The 22313-nt window shown below is 38.9% G+C and overlaps 1 protein-coding gene across 2 annotated transcripts in view; it reads right to left on the bottom strand.

Annotated features, from left to right (window-relative positions):
• Nucleotides 1-22313, bottom strand: part of LOC146383170 (proline-rich protein 5-like) — a 38850-nt gene that overhangs the window by 10460 nt on the left and 6077 nt on the right. Inside the window, exons 2-5 of one of the 2 annotated variants that reach the window (XM_084934374.1) lie at nt 15330-15463; nt 5796-5876; nt 5523-5571; nt 1625-1691 (exon numbers count right to left, since the gene is read on the bottom strand). In XM_084934374.1, the coding sequence (XP_084790500.1) occupies nt 1625-1691; nt 5523-5571; nt 5796-5876; nt 15330-15448 (316 nt within the window). In that variant the 5' untranslated portion in view covers nt 15449-15463. The remainder of the gene's footprint in view (nt 1-1624; nt 1692-5522; nt 5572-5795; nt 5877-15329; nt 15464-22313) is intronic. The other variant, XM_084934375.1, reaches the window with a different exon arrangement.

Here is a 22313-nt window from a genome sequence, read left to right as displayed (position 1 = left end):
AAACAGGTTAACACAAGATAGACACAAGCATGATGTTCTGCTGAAACCTGTTACTTTATAACAGATCAATATCCTTTATTTGGCTGCAACATAGTGGCAACATAATCATATATGCAGTGATTCCATGGTCCATCAGACAATATCAGACACGGCCACTACAGCAACCTTTGGAAAATGTGGGGTGCCATCAGAGTCACAGTCTAACACATTTTTATTTTTTCACATTTTAAATCAGTCAAAATTATTAGAGAAACAATTATTAGTTCAATCCTTTCAACCAGTTTTACACACAATAGTCACAATTTACTAGACCAGCTAAAAAACCCAACATAATAGAATTCAATAACTTCTACAGTGGGAGTGCAAAAATATCAATACAGTTCCCTTTAATCCAAATTCCACTAACTTACTCTGTTCAGTCTTAAAGGAATGACAATTAAGAGCAGATTCAGCAAAATATTTTCCCCAGCTGATTGAAAACACAATATAATGTTAGAGTGCTGTAAACTTCAACATTTCTTGGTGGGATTAACTGGATAGAGACGCATACATAGCAACATAAGAAATTCTAGTCTTTTGTTTGTGCTGTCAGGAGTTATGAGAGCGCAAGGAAGACTTAATTATTCACACCAGTTTGGAGGAATTGGCCCACTCTTCTTTCCTGAATTGTTTAAATTCAGCCAGACTTTAAACAGGCTGTTCGTTTTTGAGAGAACGGCCTGTGTAAGCTCATGTAAAGGCATCTTAGCTTTAGTCTAAAATGTAATTAGGCCAAGTCAAAACCTTTATTTATTTTTTTGAGTCATTCAGAGGTTGCTGGTGTGCTTTAGATCAGCGGTCCCCAACCCCCGGGCCTCGGACCGGTACCGGTCCGTGAGTCGTTTGGTACCGGGCCGCGAGAGTTGAGGCTCAGGTGTGAAATGTATGGTTTTCAGGGTTTTTATCGGTTTTCAGCATTATTTTGTTATCGTTTTTATCGTTTACTCGGTTTTCCTGGGTCTTTTCACGTGTGTTATGAATAAATCTTCTTTTTTTCGGTACCGATACTAGTTTCATTTTGTTGTATTTATCTGCGACACCTTAAAGGCCGGTCCGTGAAAATATTGTCGGGCATAAACCAGTCCGTGGCGCAAAAAAGGTTGGAGACCTCTGATTTAGATCATTGTTCTGCTGCACAACCCAAGTGTACCTGAGCTTTGTGTACTTGAGCTCCGTACCCCCATCCTTGCTTTTTAAAGAGTTAGAACAGAACTTTATTAATCCCTTGGCGAGGTGGCCTGTAAGACTGAGAACCTTCACAGACATATTGAATCCCTATTTCTGTATTGTAAAACAGTTTTTGAATTTTGTTCTTGAAAAGCACTATGTAAATAAACCTTACTTATTTGCAAATGACTTCATGCAGAATTCTCAGTGGCTTAAATACCACACCACCTAATCAAATTTCCCTTCTGTCATTTTAAATCCTATAGTTACAAGAATGTATTCATTTTCTATTTTATGGGCAATATGAGACAGTGCTGATCCAGGCCTGTTCTCTTCTACATTGTTCTGGGCCGATAGTAAACACAGGGCAAACTAAACATAAGAGATTCCAGCTTCTTTATATTAACACCCTACTAACCAGTGTCACTGTTTTGAAGAAGGATCTGTTCCAGGACTCCAGATAGACCTCGACTCAGCAGCTGATTCTAAAACATCAACACAGACAGACAAAGATTTGAAATGTGTATCCAGGACAATCAAGCCAATAAGTAGGTCATCATCTACAAGCTGATGTCTTTAAATTTCACGCCACATTTCATGCAACTGCCATTTCAAATTGGGACAACATAAAACAGAAAATAATCACACATTTAATCTTACCACATGTCAGATTAGAACAGAAGACAGGATTATAACGAGATTCCCAAAGACTGAGACTGAAAGTTAACCAGTCCAAATACTGTGTGATCCTGTGTTCAGCGCTGTCTGAAAATCATTGTCAGTGTCCCACCTGCTAAATTAACGCACTAATACCCAAACAAAAATCCATTCATACATTAGATAAGAACTAATCATATTATAAATATTGTGGTTGGTACTTTTCTACTCAATTTGAGCACGCAAAGCATTTTAATACTATGAGGCTCATTTATAAGAGTACTTTTTTCTAACCTAAGCACTTTCAACCTGATATCAGTATAATAACACTCACATGGATGCATCACAGGCAACTCAGGGTTCAATGTCTTATCACTGACCTTCCAGCTAGTCGATGACCTGCTCTACCTCTTGAGCCACAGCCACTCTAGCTTGTATTTATGTAAAAATATCACTACTGAAGCAGTGACCAACAAGGTATTATTGTTATTATAGCATGCATACAGGTGTTTTAACACATGGGTCAAATATTTTAAAGGCAGGGTATAAAAAGCATTGCTGTTCTTCCTTATTTATTGTGTTAGCAAGTAGCACAGGAAACTATCATCACTAACAGTGAACACATTTACACAGCACACATTTCCTTTCAGATAATGAGATACAGCAGAGATTGCTCTTTAGTTTCGCAGCTCTTTTCGCTCGTCACAGGAACCAGGAGCCCTGTGGTTTCTCAGTTGCGCGGGGCAACCAGACTTGGAGCACTCACAGCGCTTTTTTGTTTGGTTTGCTTGGCTCTTTTGGCAACGGCTGACACTGATCAGGGACTGCAGTTCTAGTACCATGGGTTGTTCCTAGTGACACAATTTTTAAATTTAGGTTTTCTAAGAATTTCAGTGTTATGAATTGAATTCTGGTGTTAGTGAAAGTAATTCATAAAGTATCTTAGCCACTGAGAGAGATCTAAAGGTGAAAATTGTTTCTTGACCTTGAGTTCAGAGCAAATTGATTAAAGCTAAATGACTGAAGCAGTCATATCAATTAATATCAAGAGATTCAATCATTGGTCCTCTTGTGCAGTGACTAACATTACAGGGCTCTAGACTAACTTTTTGCCATGGGCGTACAGGTACGCCTAACTTTAAAAAGTTAGGCGTACCCGCACAAAAGTTAGGCGCACACAAATTTTATAATAATTTATATAATATAATGTGTTTTTCTGGATACACTGTGCTTTTTCAGCTTTCAAAGATTGATGACACCGTGTCAGAGCACTGGCTATGAATTTCAGAAGGATCAGACCTTAACTTAACAGAAAAGTTAGCAATAGTTCTTTTCCTATTACAGCTACATCCACTTCTGTCGTGCCTAGGCTGCTCACTAGGGCTGGGTATCATCGCTGATTTCTATAATCCGTTCGATTCCGGTTTTCAAAGTCCCGATTCGATTCAACTTAGCCTCAGACAGTCAGAAATATTATAATTCTGATCATTTATCAGTGCTGAGACACATGAGACTTCATCAGAATTGTGAACATCACAGCAGATGCCTTTGTGTGAAAGTAACTGAGAATAAAACACAGAAAAACATGAAGGAGATTTTCCTGGTCTGGCTTTTTATAGCAGATAACCTTAAAAATATTCTACAATGTTCTGCATATAAAGTTTGAATTTCTTCAGTATTGAACAACAGAAAAAAATAGGCTTTCTTGTCCGAGGTCATTTAAGTGAAAAAAAGAAAAAGAAAAGAAAAAGACAGCAGCCGACAGCGCTGTAAACAACGGTAGACTGGTGGGTAATAAGCGAATGAATAATACGGAAAACAGAGATTGGAGACGGGAAACTGTTCTTGAAGTACAGAGAGAGATAGAGAGAGAGCTAGCTGTGCATGAACCAAATATTTTTTTTTAGTCGCACCACTGAAAAATTTGGTCGCATTTGCGACCAAATTGGTCGCACTCTAGAGCCCTGCATTAGGTAACTCAATGTACTACAAAGACATTAAAAAACAAATAATGAGATTCATTTACAAATATTTGTATGGAAATGTTCTTATTCTGAGAAAAAAAAGAAAAGAAAAGGAAATTACGGCTGGATTCATTAACCAAATTTGGATTCATTTGTTTTTAGGATCTAACAGTGTGCAAATCTGATTGGGGTTTTCTAACAGTCTCCACTGCCTCTGTTGTAGGTATGCAAGTGAAGAGAGAGACTATATCAAATGACACCATAGTTTCATCTGGCTCAAGTGAAAGTTCCTGCGCCTTGTCGGTAGAGTCACCTCCGACTTCTAACAATGCTTCTTGGTAGTAAAGTGTATATAGCTGCAAAGCCGGTTTCTTTCCCCCTAAATGGAGCCACATTTGATTCAAACAAACAGGCTTCAAAAGCATGTGGAAGAAGCATCCACAGCCACTGCAGTCCTTCACCTCTGCTCTCTGCTCCTCATGTGGATCACACACTACTGCGGGATGGCATTCCATTCTTCAACCAGCATTTGTCACAAGTTAGTGAATCTGTACAAGAAGAGCACACCGAAGTTCCACAGGTGCTCGACGGGGTTGAAGTCAAGACTACAAGCAGGCTAATTATTCCATGCTTTACTCCCAAGTTCTGAAGGTAATCTCTGATAAATCCCACTCTTTTGAGGTGAGCATTCTTGTTTGGGAGAATAGAGTTCAGTTCCAGACTGTGGAAATATTGTATTGCCACTGGTTGCAGAATCTAATCTCGATATCTCCAGCCCTAACTAAAAGCCTCCTTATAAAAATGAAAGTTTTAAGTCCAGTCTTAAAAGCAGAGAGTGTGTCTGTCTCTCCAAATCCAAACTGGAAGCTGGTTCCATAATGAAGGGCCTGTCTCCCATTCTACTTGAACAACTTGAACAATGAACTAGGAACCACGATGTGTTGTCAAAAAAAGCCTGGAATTTCATAATAAATGCCTTTCCAATTTTAAGATCAGTAATACAAGCGAGACAGAACTGTTTATTTAAAGGTTATTTTCCATAAAATAACAAATTTGACTAACTTTAAAAATGATTAACTTTAAAAATAATTTCTGTGATCAACATATCAGCAAAAATCTATAAAATTGTAGCAACTTTACATGATGCATTGAGAACTTCTACGCTGCTCCTCTCTTTTCACCACTCCACCTACATGCCACTATTGTACGTTATTAAATTCCTTATACTACTTACTGTACTTTGTATCTTGTCCAGTTTATTGTTCCTGATATCTCTATGCAATACGTTTTTTCTATTCTCTTCCCCCTCATCCCGTCACTATCTCTTACTGAGCCTGGTTCTGCTGGAGGTCTTCCTACTGGCAGTCACCATGTAGGATTCACTTTTGATCATTAGTGTTATCTCTCCAAATTTGTAGTCCTCTTTACCTTAATGTATTAAGTTCTTTGAAATGGGTGTTGTTGTGGTGGCAGTGAATTGAATTGAGTATTGGTAAAATGCTCAAAAATCCAGTACCACAAGACTAATGATAAGACAAAGTAAGGACAGCGCCCAACATCGGCAACAGTAAATGTTTCCCCTGCCCACTGAAAACAAACAGACCTTCAGATGTTTCTGACTTAGAGACTCCTGCTGACATGAACTCTGTTACTTTACTCAGGAGTAATAAAAGGTAAAAGAGGAAGAGAAAATACCTGGAAGTACTCTGTGATGAAGGAACCCATCTCAGTTTTAAGGAGCCACCTACAAAGACACAGAAGACTTGAGCAGTGAGGAAGACTGGCAGCTACCATGTTCCTTTTTATCTCACTCACACAGTCCAAACCAGTTTCTTCTTTAAGTTCATTTAAAGTTAAATTAGTTCTTCACTTATTGTTTCTGCCAACTCTTTCCACTTCTTCTGTCTCTGCATTTTGTTCTGTTCTGATTCAACAAGGCTACTTTGAAAAGAAAAAGTAAAGGGTCACCTGATGCTCTCGTTAAGTGTGTAGAGCTCATTAGTCTGCAGAGCTCCCCCCTTGAACACCTTGATCACAGCTGATTGGACCCTGAGAGAGAAATACAACAGGTCAAGCAAATAAATTCTAGCTTGTATCGATCATAACTTAAATACAGAAATCTTTGTTTTATCATACCGAGTTTCTGAAGAACTAAAAAACAGCAAACTGCATTATGTCTCCAGTAAGCTAGATCTTAGGCATTTTAAAAACTGTGTAATACTTAGATTACTTATTTCCTTAGATTTTCAGTTGAAGCTGAAGGCATCATAACATTTATACCACCAGGGTCAAATATTTCAGGTAGAATGCCACAAGCTCCAAACAATAAATTACTGTGAGTTCTTCCCTCATTTGCATTGGTCAGGTCTAACCACAAATTTTGAACTGGACTTGGGTTCATGGATTTGTCACAGCAACACCAGGACACTTTGTAGTTATTAAACCTTTCTGCCACAACTTCTGAAGTATAGTTGGGGTCACTGACCCATTTACAATCACTTTCTAAGGGTTGAACAATTAAGTTTTCACAAAGGCCACGTGAAAACCTTAGACTGCTGTGAAGGGCTGCACTTCAGCCCTGAATTGAGATTATCAGGATCTGAGATTCTGAGATTCAGATTACTGAATTCAATAATCTGAAAAGATTTTCAAAAAATTTGACCTCTGACCCTGACTTTGAGGTAAGTTTCACAGATATTAAAACTTGTCCAAGATTTTTAGTAGATGCACCTATAGTATCAATTTGAAAATCCTACGTCACCCCACTGGTCAGGCACACATGGTAATATCTGATCAGCCTTTCACCACAGAGCAGTAAAGATCAAAGACTTTCACAAAAATATCAAAAAATATAAAGTTTTAACCCTCTACTGCATGACTTTTTTTTTTTTTTGGGGGGGGGGAGAGAAATATTCCACCCTATTTTGGGGAAGCTTTAGGATCCGTAATAATATATCAATCATAAAATCTGACCCCCCCCCCCCAAACAGATATTGGTTTGTTGCTTCAACGCAACACTGTGCGACAAGTGTAGTCAAACACCAAGTTATTCTATAATAAGTTTTATTGGTACGACAAGAATGAACAAATAAACAAACAACAAATAAACAATTTCACAGAACAATAAAACACCAAAAACATCCAACACTTGATCAGGGATCTCTCAGGGTGTCTTGTGCATTCAGTGTTGAACCTCAGGAAGCAGTTGCGGTCGGGGTGAAGCTGAGGTGCACATTGCTTTTGCGGCACATTGCTTTTGGTGTACCACTGCACCCTGGCACCATGCATCGAAAAGAAAAAAGTATTAGAAAGAAAGAAATGCAACAGGAAGATGGTCATGCATGGGTGTGCGCGCGCACACACACACACACAATTACTTAACCAGCTGACCTCTGACCTCTTGAGGGATCCACTCCTCTACTTCACTGTCACTCCCTGAAAGATCACTGCCCTCACTTTCTGCACATTCCCTTGGTTTCCTTCCATAAAAGGTTTTTACGTCCATGTCCTGTAATTATCAGTAGATTGTAAAGTATAAAACATTGACTATGATCATACAAATGCACACAAACACATCTCTACACACATATGCTAATGTATTATATTGCCTGAAAAAAACTGGGCTAACTGCACAGTGTTGCCTTGAGGCAACGAATGAAAATTAACAGTTTTACTCTACAAATAAATTTTAAAAAGTAAAACAAACAATCAAATACACTTCTTAACATATTCATGCACATGCAAGTATTTTTTATATACATTTATTTCACTATAAACATGTAAAATAGTGATCTGTATCTTACCTCCTAATGGAGATGTCTCTCATGTAGTGCAGCTTGCAGAAAGCCCCCCCTCCCCAAATGAAAGTCACACCACCTTCAACTCATTTTATTGGCCTGGTAGCATTATTTGAAAAAAATATAAATATAAATAAATAAATATAATGCAAAATGTGAGAGTTTTCAGAAAAGGTGACAATGTGTAGAACAAATTTGAACTTTTGAAATTTTCACTTGTAACATTTTTTAAAATTTTATTTATTTATTTTTACACACACACACACACACACACACACACACACACACACACACACGTTACCGTTACAGAAAAAAAAATATTCACAAATGTGTCCATATTGAGAGCTGCAAAGTTGTAACTCAAATTTCTTATATTTATCTTTTTTACTACTTACAGTCACAACTCTGATTACAACCTCTCCAATCAGTGACTATAATAGCATAAATGAACTGTAATATATGTCATCTTTGGAAAGCAGAGTTCAATTTCTGTGGCCACTACAATACTAATACAATACTCTGTAGACTGACGAGACAAAAGTTAAACTTTTTGGAAGGTGTGTGTCCCATTACATCTGGTGTAAAAGTAACATCATACCAACTGTTGGGTCTGCGCTTCCACAGGCCCCGCTGGTTCAGAAACTTATTCCCGTTAACAAAGCAAGATAAACAGCTCAACCGGTTTTTCACATGCTAGCAAGGGAAGGATCTCAGAGCAGCCCTTCTGCCCTCAGTGTCAGACCACTTCAAAGAACCAGCTTCCCCTGCAGCCTCTTATTTCTGTGACACACAGTTTCACAAACATTGTAAAACCCCCCTATGGTGTCAGGCACTAGGTGTGTGTGTGTGTGTGTGTGTGTGTGCGACCTCCTGCTCACCAAAGGGTAATCTCCCCCACCCTGTATATGGCTTAACCCCTCTAACGGTCTCACCATCTCACCATACACAAGCACAGGTGAGGTCATAAATGGCAAGTAAAACATCCTCACTAAATAAGAAAGCAGAAACAGAACGTTCACATACGATGTCCCTGTAGTTAAACACTATAGCCCCCCCCACCTTTCAACAGGCTGGGGAGGACAATAGAAACAAAGGAATGTCCTTAATCATATAGTTTGAAACAAGACTTACAAATTTAAGTACAATAATGGCAACATTTAACAATTTGACTCTAACGCCAACAGTAAAATATGGTGGTGGTAGTGTGATGGTCGGGGGCTTTTTTGCTGCCTCGGGACCTGAAGACTTGCTGTGGTAAATGGAACCATGAATTCTGCCATCTAACAAAACATCCCGAATGTCCGGCCATCTGTTCTTGACCTCAAGCTGAAGCGCACTTGCGTTCTGGACAATGATCCAAATCACACCAGCCAGTCCACACACACTGGCTTAAGAAGAACAAAATGAAAACTAGAAAAAAGTGACCCAACCAGTTATTAGGTTTAGTACTAATCAATGAAAAAGACAAACACTCTATACCAAGAGTGTTACTTAAATTGTAAAAATGTCTTCCCTCTAATGTCAGATGTTACATTTGAGATGGAAGGAGAGGAATATCCCAGTGGGAGTTTCCCCCCAAAGAGGGACAAAGGACCCCCTGATGATCCTCTACCTAATCACATGAGCCAAGGTGTGAAAACGGGTGTGGATCACAATCAGCCAGGGTTTCGGGTGAGCTCATTGTGAAACCTGGCCCCACCCTATCATGCGATTTCCTGAGGTCAGATGGCCCAGGAGGTGAGTGAGCATTAAGGCTTCTGGGAAGGGATCTCAAAACTGGATTATAGATGGCAGACAGTTGGTGTCGTAAACCCCCGCCTCTGTTCAAAGATGGTCGTTCACAGTGGACATAAATGGCTTCTTTCACTCCTCTTTCAAACCATCTGTCCTCTCTGTCCAAAATGTGAACATTGGCATCCTCGAAAGAGTGACCTTTGTCATTTAGATGCAGATGGACTGCTGAGTCTTGTCCCGTGGAGGTGGCTCTTCTATGTTGTGCCATGCGCTTGTGAAGTGGCTGTTTGGTCTCTCCATTATAGAGGTCTGGGCATTCCTCGCTGCACTGTACAGCATACACCACATTGTTAAGTTTGTGTTTTGGAGTTTTGTCTTTCGGGTGAACCAGTTTTTTGTCTGAGTGTGTTGCTGGGTCTGAAATGCACCGGGATGTCGTGCTTGGAGAAAACTCTCCTGAGTTTCTCTGTCTGTCTTTCTTGTCCTCCCTCGCTGGTGTCTGATCTTCTTTTCTGTGCATCTTTGCTGACTTTACAAACGCCCATTTAGGATAACCGCAGGCTTAGAGGGAACATGTTCTGCCCGGTGGTGTAGGGTCCTAATTACTCCAAGTTTGTGTTCCAGAGGGTGATGGGAGTCAAAGAGGAGGTACTGGTCCGTGTGTGTGGGCTTCCGGTAAACTTCAATGTTGAGGTTGCCATTCTCTTCAATGTGCACAGCGCAGTCCAGGAAAGGCAAACAGTCGTCCTTTGTGTCTTCCCTGGTGAACTTGATGTTTTTATCCACGGCGTTAATGTGCGCAGTGAAGGATTCCACTTCTTGTGTTTTGATTTTGACCCAGGTGTCGTCTTCATATCTGTACCAATGGCTGGGTACTCTTCCTTTGAAAGAGCCAAGAGCCTTTCTTTCCACTTCCTCCATGTAAAGGTTGGCTACAATTCACAATGAGCTCACCTGAAACCCTGGCTGATTGTGATACACACCCGTTTTCACACCTTGGCTCATGTGATTAGGTAGAGGATCATCAGGGGGTCCTTTTGTCCCTCTTTGGGGGGAAACTCCCACGGGGTTTAAATCTGGGTCTCTCCACCATTTGACCCTTAGAACTGAAGAAGCTTCTCGGATGAGAGGTGAAACGTCTTCAAGCAACTTAAAGAAGTCCAGACGCTTTTCTTTCCAAGCTCCTTAGACTACGATGACCTGGATGACTGAGAACCTTCACAGACACATGGGTTTAAGGGTAAATCTGTGTTGCTGAAAATAATTGCATTAATAAGAATGAGACATATATACATACGGATGGAGACAACCTTAAATATAATGCCTCTAGGTAAGGCTGTTTCTCTTTTCCTTGGGTCAGTTGCATTTAAGTGTGTCCTCTCTATGTCCAATGTCCTTGCATGCAGCTAAGCTGGTTCTCAGGATATGACCTTGCTGTTGCCTCTATTTCCTATTAAACATCCTGCTCTGAGCTGTGGAGTGCAGGAAACAGGCCACAGATTCAGAGGTGTGAGCTCCTCCTGTCAGTGATAAAATAATCTAAACACCCTGACAAACTGAGCTGCAGTAGGATAAAGAATTTTCAACTGTAACTTCTCCATCTTATTTTAGCCGCTTCCTTTAGAGGAAGCCACAGCAGCTCATCTTCATCCTTCTCACCCCATCCCCTGTATCCGCTCCTGTAATGCCAACACTGCCATGTCCTCCTTCATTACATTCATAAATCTGCTCTACCTCTTTTTCTCCTGCCTGGCAGTTCCATATTCAACACCCTTTGTGCAGTTCTATGAAATGACATAAAAAATGCATTGTTAGTCTGAAGCATTTAGGTATGCGAATGCCAAGTGAGAGACTGATAAAATCATTAAAAAAAAAAAAAAAAAATTACTTCAAGTTATTGCTGTTAAAAGTGGTTCTACAGGCCACTGCATCATGTGGTGTACTTCATCTTTCACACACTGCGTCTACACCTTGGCTTAGTTTCTGTTAAAAAATAAAAAATAAAATAAAATGCATGATGAGATATGTCAAGTGTTCATCTCAGGTTATTTCAATAATCTGTGTGAATTGTGAAGGACACAATGATTTTTTTGTTCTGATACATAAAACCTCAGAACTGAAAGATGGTGTACTTTTCCACTGTCGCTCTTCTGCATAATTTCGAAACAATCTTATCTCCAGTTCTTTCTCCAAACTGCACAACCTGAGCCATCCCTCTGAAAGAGTCATTTTGATTCCTATCCATCCCGGTCGCTTTTGGCACTGCCACCAAATCAGCAGAATCAGAATAGCCTTTATTTGGATAAGTTTGTACACACAAACGAGGAATTTGACTCACCCTTGTTGGCATCCTGTTGTCACAAATCACCCCTGAAACTTTTCTCCATCCATTCCACCCTGCCTGTACTCTCTTCATTTCTCTTGTACACCAGTCATTGCTTTGGATTGTTTACCGCTTCCTCCTTCTCTACATCTGTTTCTTGCAAATTAACCTTTATTCCCTCTCACTCTTCTTTACTCTTGATCAGAGTATGCCTCCACCTCTCCAGGCTCCCTTCCTAGTCAATGAAAACTCCTGCTGGTCCACATCTGTTTGTTAACCCCATTCCTGGTGCAGTCCCATTTGTTACACCAGCGACACATCACACCACTGTCTTGCTGTTCTAGTGCATATCCTGCAGCACCCTCATGCACTTCTTGGTAATTCCTGACTCCTTCAAATCTTCTTCAGCAAATCGTGTGATAAGGTTAGGATATTTAAAAGCAGAATAGGGCAGAACCTTCAGCTTCAAGACTCTTCTTCTGTGGAACCAGCCACCACTTGGGACACAGGAGACAGACGTGCTCTCTATTTTTAAGATTAGGCTTAAAGCTTTTGACAAAGCATATAGTTAAGCATATTAGATAGAGCCCTGCCTTAGTTGCTGAAATAGGTCTAGGCTGTTGGGGACTTCCCATGATGCAGTGAGTGTTTCTTCTTCACTCAACAACCCCCCTCCCCCTTTATTGTGTGTTCATACACCTCTGCATTTAATTATTAGTTATTACTAATCTCTCTCTCGCTTCCACAGTGTGCCTTTGTCCTGTGTTCCTTCTCTCCAGTCAACTGGCCGCCCCTCCCTGGTTTTGCTGTAGGTTTCTTCCTGTTAAAAGGGAGTTTTTTCTTTCCACTGTTGCAAAAGTTCTTGCTCATAAGGGGTCATTTTCTCAGTATTTCTCTGTATTATTGTATTATTCGACCTTACAATATAAAATGCCTTGAGGCAACTCTTGTCGTGATTTGGCACTAGTAAAATTTAACTGATCTGAATTCAGATGTCAATGAGAGTTCAGAGGTAAATCCAAGGTGACCGTCTTGAGCTCTTTACCAGTTCTTTGAGGCAATTATGAGCAGTTTCAGTCTTGTGATGTCACACATTATCCTGCTAGAAAACAACTGCTGCCAGTGAGTGCAGTTGCCATCATAGCAAGAAACAGATGGTAATGATGTGAGTCACATGCTATGGCATTTAGCAGTCACCAAACCTAAATACAACTGAATGCCTAGAAGAAATTTACAAGTCCGTCCTAGACTGGCAGTCCTACCTCTGACCTGATTTCAACTAGTACAGCGTGCAGCTCCTTCATGCTCCTAGTTGGGACAAACCAGCCAAGCATTCTCCACCACCCTCAACATTTCCAACCCTCTAGTACAGTTCCACAGGGATGAAGAGTCAATGCAAAGGAGCAATTTAAGCTATGTTGGGGCCATGTCTAGGCCCTCCACATTCCTCATATACTTTCTAAAAAGTTGATTCTGATCATCTGGACGTAGCGTTTTCAGTGGGAGAAACATTTCATCATTCATCCAAGTGACTTCTTCAGTCTCGGCTGACTGCAGGTTTCCCCAACCTTATATAGAGTACATTTGCAGATGAGCAGAATAAACCTTTTGGGATTTTCTTACCTGGATAATAGAGCACGCATCAAGATACTTTAGGGGTTTTTCTTTTTTCTTTTAACCTTTAATACCCTATGGGCTTTCTGGGATTCCTGCTTGAAAACATCATGCCCAAAATGAATTGAATATTTCTCTAAAATTATAAACTCCATTTTCACAAAAAAAATCAAAAAACCTATCTTGGTATTAAAGCTAACACATGTGAGAAATAATCATGTAAGCATCACATCAGATGCAATTGTGTCAAAATAACTGAGGATGGAACACCGAAAAGAAAATATGAAAAATTCTTTTCCCGGACTAATGTTTTGTTTTGTTTTTAGCTTTTATAGCATATAAACCCTTTGAAAATATGCTGGAGTAGACCAAAAACTGAATGAATCAACATATAAACATTACCTATGGAAAGAACAATGCTGCTGAAGTGACACAGAGCAAAGTTACACAGGTTTAATTAGAGGCTAAGCTAAGCATAGGAACAATTTGGCACCATCTGTGAAAGTTGAAAATTTTGTTGAACAGTATAACTTAGAAAACAAAAAAAGCGGACACCCCACTGTACACAATGGTAGACTGGTGCATAATGCATCTGTGGATAAACAAACGAATAAGGTAGAAAAGAGTGATTTATGAAACTACTCTTGAAGCTGGGAGAGGGAGCTATGCAGGAAATGTGTTTTTATCTGAGTTTTTTTTTTTTTTTTTTTTTTTGGAAGCCAGACAGAAAAGGTAAGATTAAAAAAATATTAGCATAAATTCTAATGTGAAGCATAATTTTGGTTTTCTTTTGCTGCTTTTTCAGTGAATTTTGGTTGAAGCGTGATAAAACTTGTGGTTTTGAAATATCCGTGAAGACTGTGCTTTCAGCAGAGACATTGTTTGTCCGTGTAGATCCGTGTAAATATCACTGGGTGAATGTGGGAATCCGCACTTTGTGTTGACATCTTTTCGCAGAATCTGTCCACCTGTTGGTGATTGTTTGTTGTTTTAGCTGTGTTTGGTGGTCATAAAAATGGTTTTGTGAGATTCTGCCATTTCTCTGGATACCAGTTGCTGCTATGTTAAGTCTATAGTTAAATCACAGACCTGGCGGCACAGCCCATGAACCCCCAGGGACAAAGGGGCTCAACAGATTATTTAATCAGCTATCTGTTAATCAAAAGTAAGTAAGTAAGTCAGTTCTTCCTGCTCTGGCTGCAAAAACAGGAATCAAGCATTTGCAACAACCGGCAATGACTCTTTCATGTCGCTGTGGAAGAACTGTGGCCCACTTTTCTTTGCAGAATTGTTTTCATTCAACCACAAACACGAGTAACAAAGGTTTCAGGAAAATGGTCAGTCTGGAAATAAAAAAGACTTGTTATCATGATAATAACTCTAGACATAACCACGCAGCCCTCATTGGGCCATTACCAATATAGATTAGCTTCTGATTTTAGTGATTTAATCAGATATGAAACCAAATAGAAAATTTCTAACCTCTGAAACTTTCAATATAACCTCTTCTTCTCTTATTATATTTTTCTGTTTTTTTTTTTTAAAACCAATGTTTATACACATGACAAAACATACCCCAGTGCTAAAGGTAGAACAAAAGTAAGATAATATCTGTACATTTTGTTTTGGGATTATGGAGTCGTGCAGTCTAGAGCTGATAACGTCTGATATTTATACCAATGAACTGAGCCAATGTAGTGCTCCATTCAGGCAAATTCTTGTTATATTCTGTATTCCAGCCTGACTTGTTAGTATATGTGGAAACTTCTAACTGCTGCCTATTTAAAATTTTGAAGTGTAACAGGTCAGTGCAGGCCCTTTGACATAAATTACCAACTTTGAATAAAAGGGGAAGATGAAACTTGCTGATGGAAAAGTGACTTCATAAAAATACTAAATTACAACAGAACAAAAACACTTCAAATTTTAGCTTACAGTCACTTTCGGCTTACTTTGGTTTTAAATGTAAATTAAATATGGATCACAAAGATCAAGCTAAAGTACTGTGGGATTTCTTGTTTGAAGTCAGCTCACCTGTTCCACACAGTGATGTTGGAGATCTGTAGAGCAGGTGTGCTTGCATGAAAACGGGTAAGGTCTGACAGAACTGGAGAGCTCATAAATCGAGGTCTGGGACGCCGAAAAGATCCCATTATGGAAGCTGGCTGCTGTAGAGAGAGGGAAGCGCAGCTGAATAATCAGCGTACTAAAACACAGTTTCATCATTTTACAAATATACAAAACTGATCTCCTTGGAGACAGGCGTGAATCTGAGATTAAAACATTCAAAGGTGATGAGTGCATTTAGCTGTGGTTGAGTTGCACAGTAATACTTGTATATAGAACTGGAAGATTGCATTGTGACTTTGCTAGCATGCAAAGGAGGAAGAAGGTGAAAGGTGCTGCAGCTAAACACCACATCTCTTTGAGGTTCTGAAAGTGGGGAACTTGCATGATGGATGATCAAATAAGATTAGGCTAACCAGGATATTTTGATAATGTATTATTATGTTGATCTTGATTCTTTCAAGTTACATACTGGGAATACTCCCCTGTTCTAGGCTGCTTTAACTTCTGTTGATAGCTGATGCAGCAAAGCGGCTTTAGCTGCATCGGATTTATTTAGAACCAGAGAGACAGACTTCTATCAACCCACAGCTTCCTGTGCAAAGATACAAGATCAGCCTCTCTCTATAAAATGCAGATCTCCAGGTACTCTGCTTTCCAGAAACTACACAGACTTTCTTTCATTGGATGTAGTCCTTTTTTGTTGGTGACATGTCTCTCTTTCTGTACAATTTTCCACACGTTGTACAAATCAGTTTCTTGTGCTATGACTCATCGTGCTTCTTTTTTGGCCTTAAATATGACCCCAAAATGAGCCTCTTGTGATTCACAATTAATTAACATGATGACCAAGAACCAGTCTGCAACTATTGACCTACACTGCAGGTACATGAGTAAGGAACCAATGCAACAGGAAACACCTGGGCATTTAACCTGTCAGTTCTTTGAAACTGGGCGCAATAAACACAATAATTTATCAGAACAATAAAAGGCATGACAACAATTCATCTAGTTATATGAATAATTCAATTATTAAAAAAAATCCTACACAAATATTTTGGTTTGATGATTCATTTAACGCGCAGCTCTGTAACACGCTGATGTTCCAAACGATGGCAACACAAGCAATTCACCCAGATTTGCAAGTAAGAACAGACCTGCAATAGAACTGTAAAACTGTATTGAGGAGCAACATGTAAATAAAAAGTCTGACAGCAGTTTTTCAACAAAAACACTGACAACTAAACATCTAAAAGATCCTTCACAGTTCTGAAGAAAAACTAAAATCTGAAATCTTGGAAATCAAAATTAATTTATACCAGGTTTATGTGGAGACAAAAGCATTAAATGGAGAGAAAAGAAGCATCATCTGTCAAAAATGGTGGAGACAGTGTTGACACTGGCATGTATGGCTGCCAAGAGAATTACTGACCTAAAGCGTAGTGCAAAAGCAACACGAGAGTTTCTCAGAACAGTGACTTGAGTTACTCTTGAAAAAAAGTACCTGGTACTACCACCTAATGGAAATCCCTAAATAGCTGCAGCTATTTAATATTTTAGTAATCGACAGTGTCATCAGTGCTGCTCTTGTGTTATCATTCTTTTAGTTCAAAGACTGGAGGCTGCATTGTCCTAATGTTGTCATATATTTTAGTCACAAGCCGCTCTGTGATATGTCTCAGGTCTTTTTTTAGTGGAAAATGCACTTGCATTAAAATGGTGACAACTGAGCACTACGGAGTTGTGCATTAAAACGAAACATCGAAACAAAAAAAAAAAAAAAAAATTGCAGTGAAAATTAGCTCTGTCAGCGTTAATCTCGTTAAAATGACGTTAACGCCATAACATTAACGCGGCAAATCTCCGTTAGTGAGTTACCACGGATCGCCCGTGTGTGGGGCTGCACGGCGTCAACGTGCTAACGTGCTAACAAGCTAACCGCGTTTAGGTATGCCGCATTAATGCTGTTATGGCGTTAACGTCATTTTAACGAGATTAACGCTGACAGCACTAGTAAAACTGTATTATAATTTCCAGTGTGAAATTATAATAAATCATGATAAATCACTGCTGTAGCTACTGTGTGGGATGGAGCACTATTGCAAATCCTTCATCCTGACAGCAGTCAGACTGCACAACTCCCACACAGGGAATATCAAAACACTGTACATATAAATATATATTACATATATCTGTTTATCTTTTGGTAACCTTTTTGGCTTTTGTTTGTTTTTTAAAATTGATTTAAATTTCCTATTTATTTTTCTAATATATGTCCATTTCACTTTTTTCTTCCTGAACCTTACTGTACTACTAACAAGTGACTTTCCCCAGTGAGGGACAGATAAAGTCAATGTCTAAAACTCCCTTTTCAGTTACTGAAGGCAGAGAGACTCACAAATAAGAAGCAACTGAGCATGGTAGCAGTGAAGGCCTCATTTCAAAGGTCTCAAGGAAAGAAATGCCACATTTGGTGATCGGGCAATTACTTTTAAAATCTTGTTTTGTCCTCTGAAAATCGAGGACTACAGTTCAACTTTACTGACATAGTGCCAAATCACAACAACAGTCTACAACTCCTCTGCAGTTGATGCAATACTTTTGGTTTAACTCTTTGAAATGACGCTGAAACTCTGCACTTCAGTCTTCACTGTTTGATCTAAAATCCGCTGTGGTGGTGGTACAGAAGCAACATCACAAAAACTCTATGACTGTCCCAATACTTAATAATACTAAAATTAACAGTCCATCACTTGTTTTATTTTAACATCAAATTTGAAAAAACAGACAAACAAACAAACACATTAAAAGAAAAAGTGTAAACATTTCCCACATGTGTCTGAACATAACTGTTTTCTTTGAAATGAGGTCAGTTAATAATTATTCTGCAAAGGAATCAGTTTCTTTCCCTTCTAAAATCAACACAACTATACTTTTAATTTTGTAAATATGGCTGTCACGTGTAATCACACTTACACACCCAGGAAATGCAAAATATAGCTTTCCCCAAATGCGAGCTAGTTTCATAGTTGTGTTCAGTGAAAGAGTAATCAAAAGACAGAGCAGCCAGGGTTATGGTTATAAATACACAGGCACTGAGAGGTTTGTCGTACTTTGGATGCAAAGAAAGCAAAGCACTTATCTCTAACCTTTGGTCAATGAAAATTAAAATTATCCAGAAAAGTTTGGGTTTTGGTATCAGTCTGGTGTCTGTGTATTAATCTCTATCACCATGTGAGAAATGATTTAGAACTGGTTGTGTCACCACTGGCAGCAAGAACTGAAATGAATCATGTGTGATAACTGGCAATGAGTCTTTCACATTATTCATTATTGGACTACTCTTCCTTTGAGTTTTAATTCAGAAATATTGGACAGTTTTTTACAACTTGCCTCAGTAACCCATTCACACAACTATGCTTTCTTTTTTCTAAGTGCTTTCTATCTAACGTTCACACACATTCATACTCTGATGGATGCATCAGAGCACAACTTAGGGTTCAGTATCTTGCCCAAGGATAATTTGGTGTAGCCGGGGATTAAAACAACCTTCTGATTAGATGACCTGCTCTACCTCCTGAGCTGTATCCCAAATACTCAACGTTTGACATGTTTGACCAAAAGAAGAACCAAATGGATAACAGCTTATCATCCAGATACATGTGGGAGAGTGAGACGACATTCCAAATGCTTCAAAAAGGTGTGTGCCAGGGACCGCAGGTTGTGTGTGAGAGTGAGACCATCTGTGCACCGTTCACCACATGTGGTGTTAAAAGGATTTGTTGGCATTAACACACACGTGTGCATGCATACACACGCACGCACGCAGAAGAATTAAAAAGCTGTTCAGTACAACTTGAGCTGTGCTGAATGTCTCTAAACATGTGTTACCCACAGTCAAAATCAACAAGCGTCTATATTTGACGACATGATTCACTCAGGAAGAAATCTGCTGGGTGTCACTGTGTGCATAACTATCACCATGACAATCCATCTGGTACACACCAAAAATCAACCAAAAGGTCAACCCACCTCTACTTCACCAAACCTTCCATCAGATGCTTCCCCACCGTTACATCTTATCAGTCTGTGATGTTGAGTGTAACTTGCATCATCCAACTTCAATGAACAAAACATGCCATAGACTTGGATGGTATCAAGATATTTTTATCTACACAAACCACCACATGTCAACAGAAGTCAGCTTTGCCTAATGGAACAGGCAACATAGTGAAGAAAAGTGGAAACTCCAAACATTAGTGACAATGCTACTGAAAAAAGAAATATGCCTCCGTCCATGTATTTTGGGTTTAGTGTTCTTTAAAGTAAACCAGCTGACACTGAAAACTCAATTAGGTTGAAGTAAAGATCATTAATAGTTCATTTAAAATAGGCTTTTGCAATGACACCAAATCATAAGCTTGTGATTTATGTAAATAAATATCAGAGTCATGGTTCAGAGATATATTTGTACAACCAACAGTTAACAACAAATACATTTCACCAGAAGAGTTACTGAAGATGCAGTTTAGCTGATTGGAAGCAGTTTTAGGACACAGGTGCATGTGGCTTTTGATACATCTGGGTAGACTAACTTGCTGTTTCCAGTCTCAATGCAAAGATAACCAAGTGTTCATTACAAAAACAAACAAAGACAAACCAAAATCCTGAAAATATAATGGCACTTATTCTTCTGCTGACCTACAGTGAAAGAATAGCAGTCAGTTTTCTTGTGCTTGTGTATTTGTGTGCAAGTGTTGATTTGTGCTAGCATGACGACTAATCCTATAACAGAAGCCCTGTCATGAGAAAGTACTCAGACTAATGCAATTACAAATCCTGAGAGTCAGAGAGAAAGAAATAGATAGGCATGCTTGAGCCCACAAGACAACGTATATTAGTTAATTATCCAGCCAGAAGCTTGTTGATGGCTACCGAAAGCATCTTACTGAAGTGCAATGTTCTAAGGGACAAAAATAAACCAAATATTAGTAAGAAATTCCAAAATACATTCACATTTGTGCACAAAATTATTGATTTTTAAAGTCATTAAAGATGTCAACCTTTAGGGAAGACTGTGCTGTATCATATTGTCATAATATCTGCAATATACAGCTATACATTTTTACATGATATAAAAAATGTTAGCAATAACTAAAGCAAGATGACAAGCTAAAGTGTTAAACTTCAAGGGAAAACAGTACCTAGGCTTGTTTTTGTGTAACTTGCACAGTGTCACTAAATATAAGGTGTATCACTACCTTTCCAGTCAAATGCTGCTGCCAACACCTTGTTTCAGTAAATTCACACTTCACATTAGGAAATGGGCTATCATTGACAGTAGCTCATGAAAACAAAAGGATGGAAAATGCTCCTAATTTACTTACACTTGTCTGCAAGATGCCTGCATTAATAAAACTTTAATAAACTTTCTTCCCTATTTTCTGTTACCACAAACCATGTTAAAGTTTAAACTAATATCACCCAACCCTACTCTTTGGGCTATGAAGCCAAAACCCAGGGATCCTTTAATAAATCACACTACACCAACCTCTGTCCAAGTCTAATTTAGCTAGATGACCTATATTTTTGAGACACGAAGTTCATCTGTGTAGAGCTAGAAATCTATCATTGTGCAGGTTTTTTTTAAATCATTAGCCTACAGAGTTACACTGGGGAATTGAGTATGTTCCACTGAAATACCTTTTTTCTAAATAAAATTCAATAATTTCCTAGTCAACTTCTTACAGTCTGCCCCTCACACGATCATCACCTGTCTTGGCCTAATGTGAATCATTTCAACAGGTCTTAGGTGTTCCCACATTTTCTTTAACCGTTAGTCTTTCCAGATCGTCTACACGCAGTGAACATGGAAGCAGATCGAAAACAAATGTTGAAAGTCATACTGATTATGCACATACAGTTCTGGTCAGAATTTTATGTACACTCATCATGGGCATGAATGCCATGGTAATTTTGGGTTGGCTCCCTTGGACTTTGCCATTGTTCTAAGAATTGGTCAGTCCAATGAGTGCTACCCAAGAGAAATCACCAGTTGTACTGGACATGATCACTAACCAGAATTTAATAGGGCTCTGCCTCGTCAACTTAAAAGCCATCTTAGAATCTTCAGCACCACTTGTTAAAAGATTTAAGTAAGTTTATGTAAATATATCTATATTTTTCAGAATACTTTATTAATCCCGAAGGAAATTATGCGAATTATTGAGCCTGTATCCATACTTTTGATACTGTGTTGACTTCTAAAAACTTCTAAAATCTAAAAGAAATTTAAAATTGTGCACCCAAATTTTGTTTTTAAAGTAATTAAGGATGTATAATGTACAAACATTTCACTCTAGAAAAAGTACGTTTGAAGGAAACCATTAACATTAACCTGACACTCATACCCAGGATGAATGCATTTAAACTTCTGACCACAACTGTACCACCAATGTCAACATTGTAGAGGGAGCAGCAGTTTCTCCCAGCAGAACTATGCACTCTGTTATGCAACAAAAATTACTCTGAGGGTGACTCCAGGAATGTGTCAAATAACCAAAGTGTAAACCTAGATTTCAAATTCTCCAGATACCAGTCCATCCACGGGATAGAGCCCTCTGCATTGAGGAAGTCCCAGGGTTAACATATGGATGATCTAACAGTTTAGTGTTTACTACTTTGCGGTATAAGGATGTCACCAGAACCAATACTTACAGAACCTTTGATACCTAAATTCTGAAAATGCAATGGTACGTTTTTGTTTTTTTGCACTAAAGGCAGCATAAGTAGTGAGTAGGTACTTAAGATACTAATTTATACTAACAATTAGTGATAATTGTTAATTATTAATTAAATAGATTCGATTATTATGCTTTTGCAACAGTAATGACACCGTCGGTACCAACTTCGCCTCCTCCATCTGACACATAACAAAGGGACTGCTGCAGA

Source organism: Perissodus microlepis, chromosome 7 (genome assembly GCF_051167445.1).
Source record: "Perissodus microlepis isolate ML-2025 ecotype Zambia chromosome 7, ASM5116744v1, whole genome shotgun sequence".
Lineage (NCBI taxonomy): Eukaryota > Metazoa > Chordata > Actinopteri > Cichliformes > Cichlidae > Perissodus > Perissodus microlepis.
The sequence above is the reverse complement of the archived record's forward strand: the minus strand, read 5'-3'. Positions and strand labels throughout refer to the sequence as shown.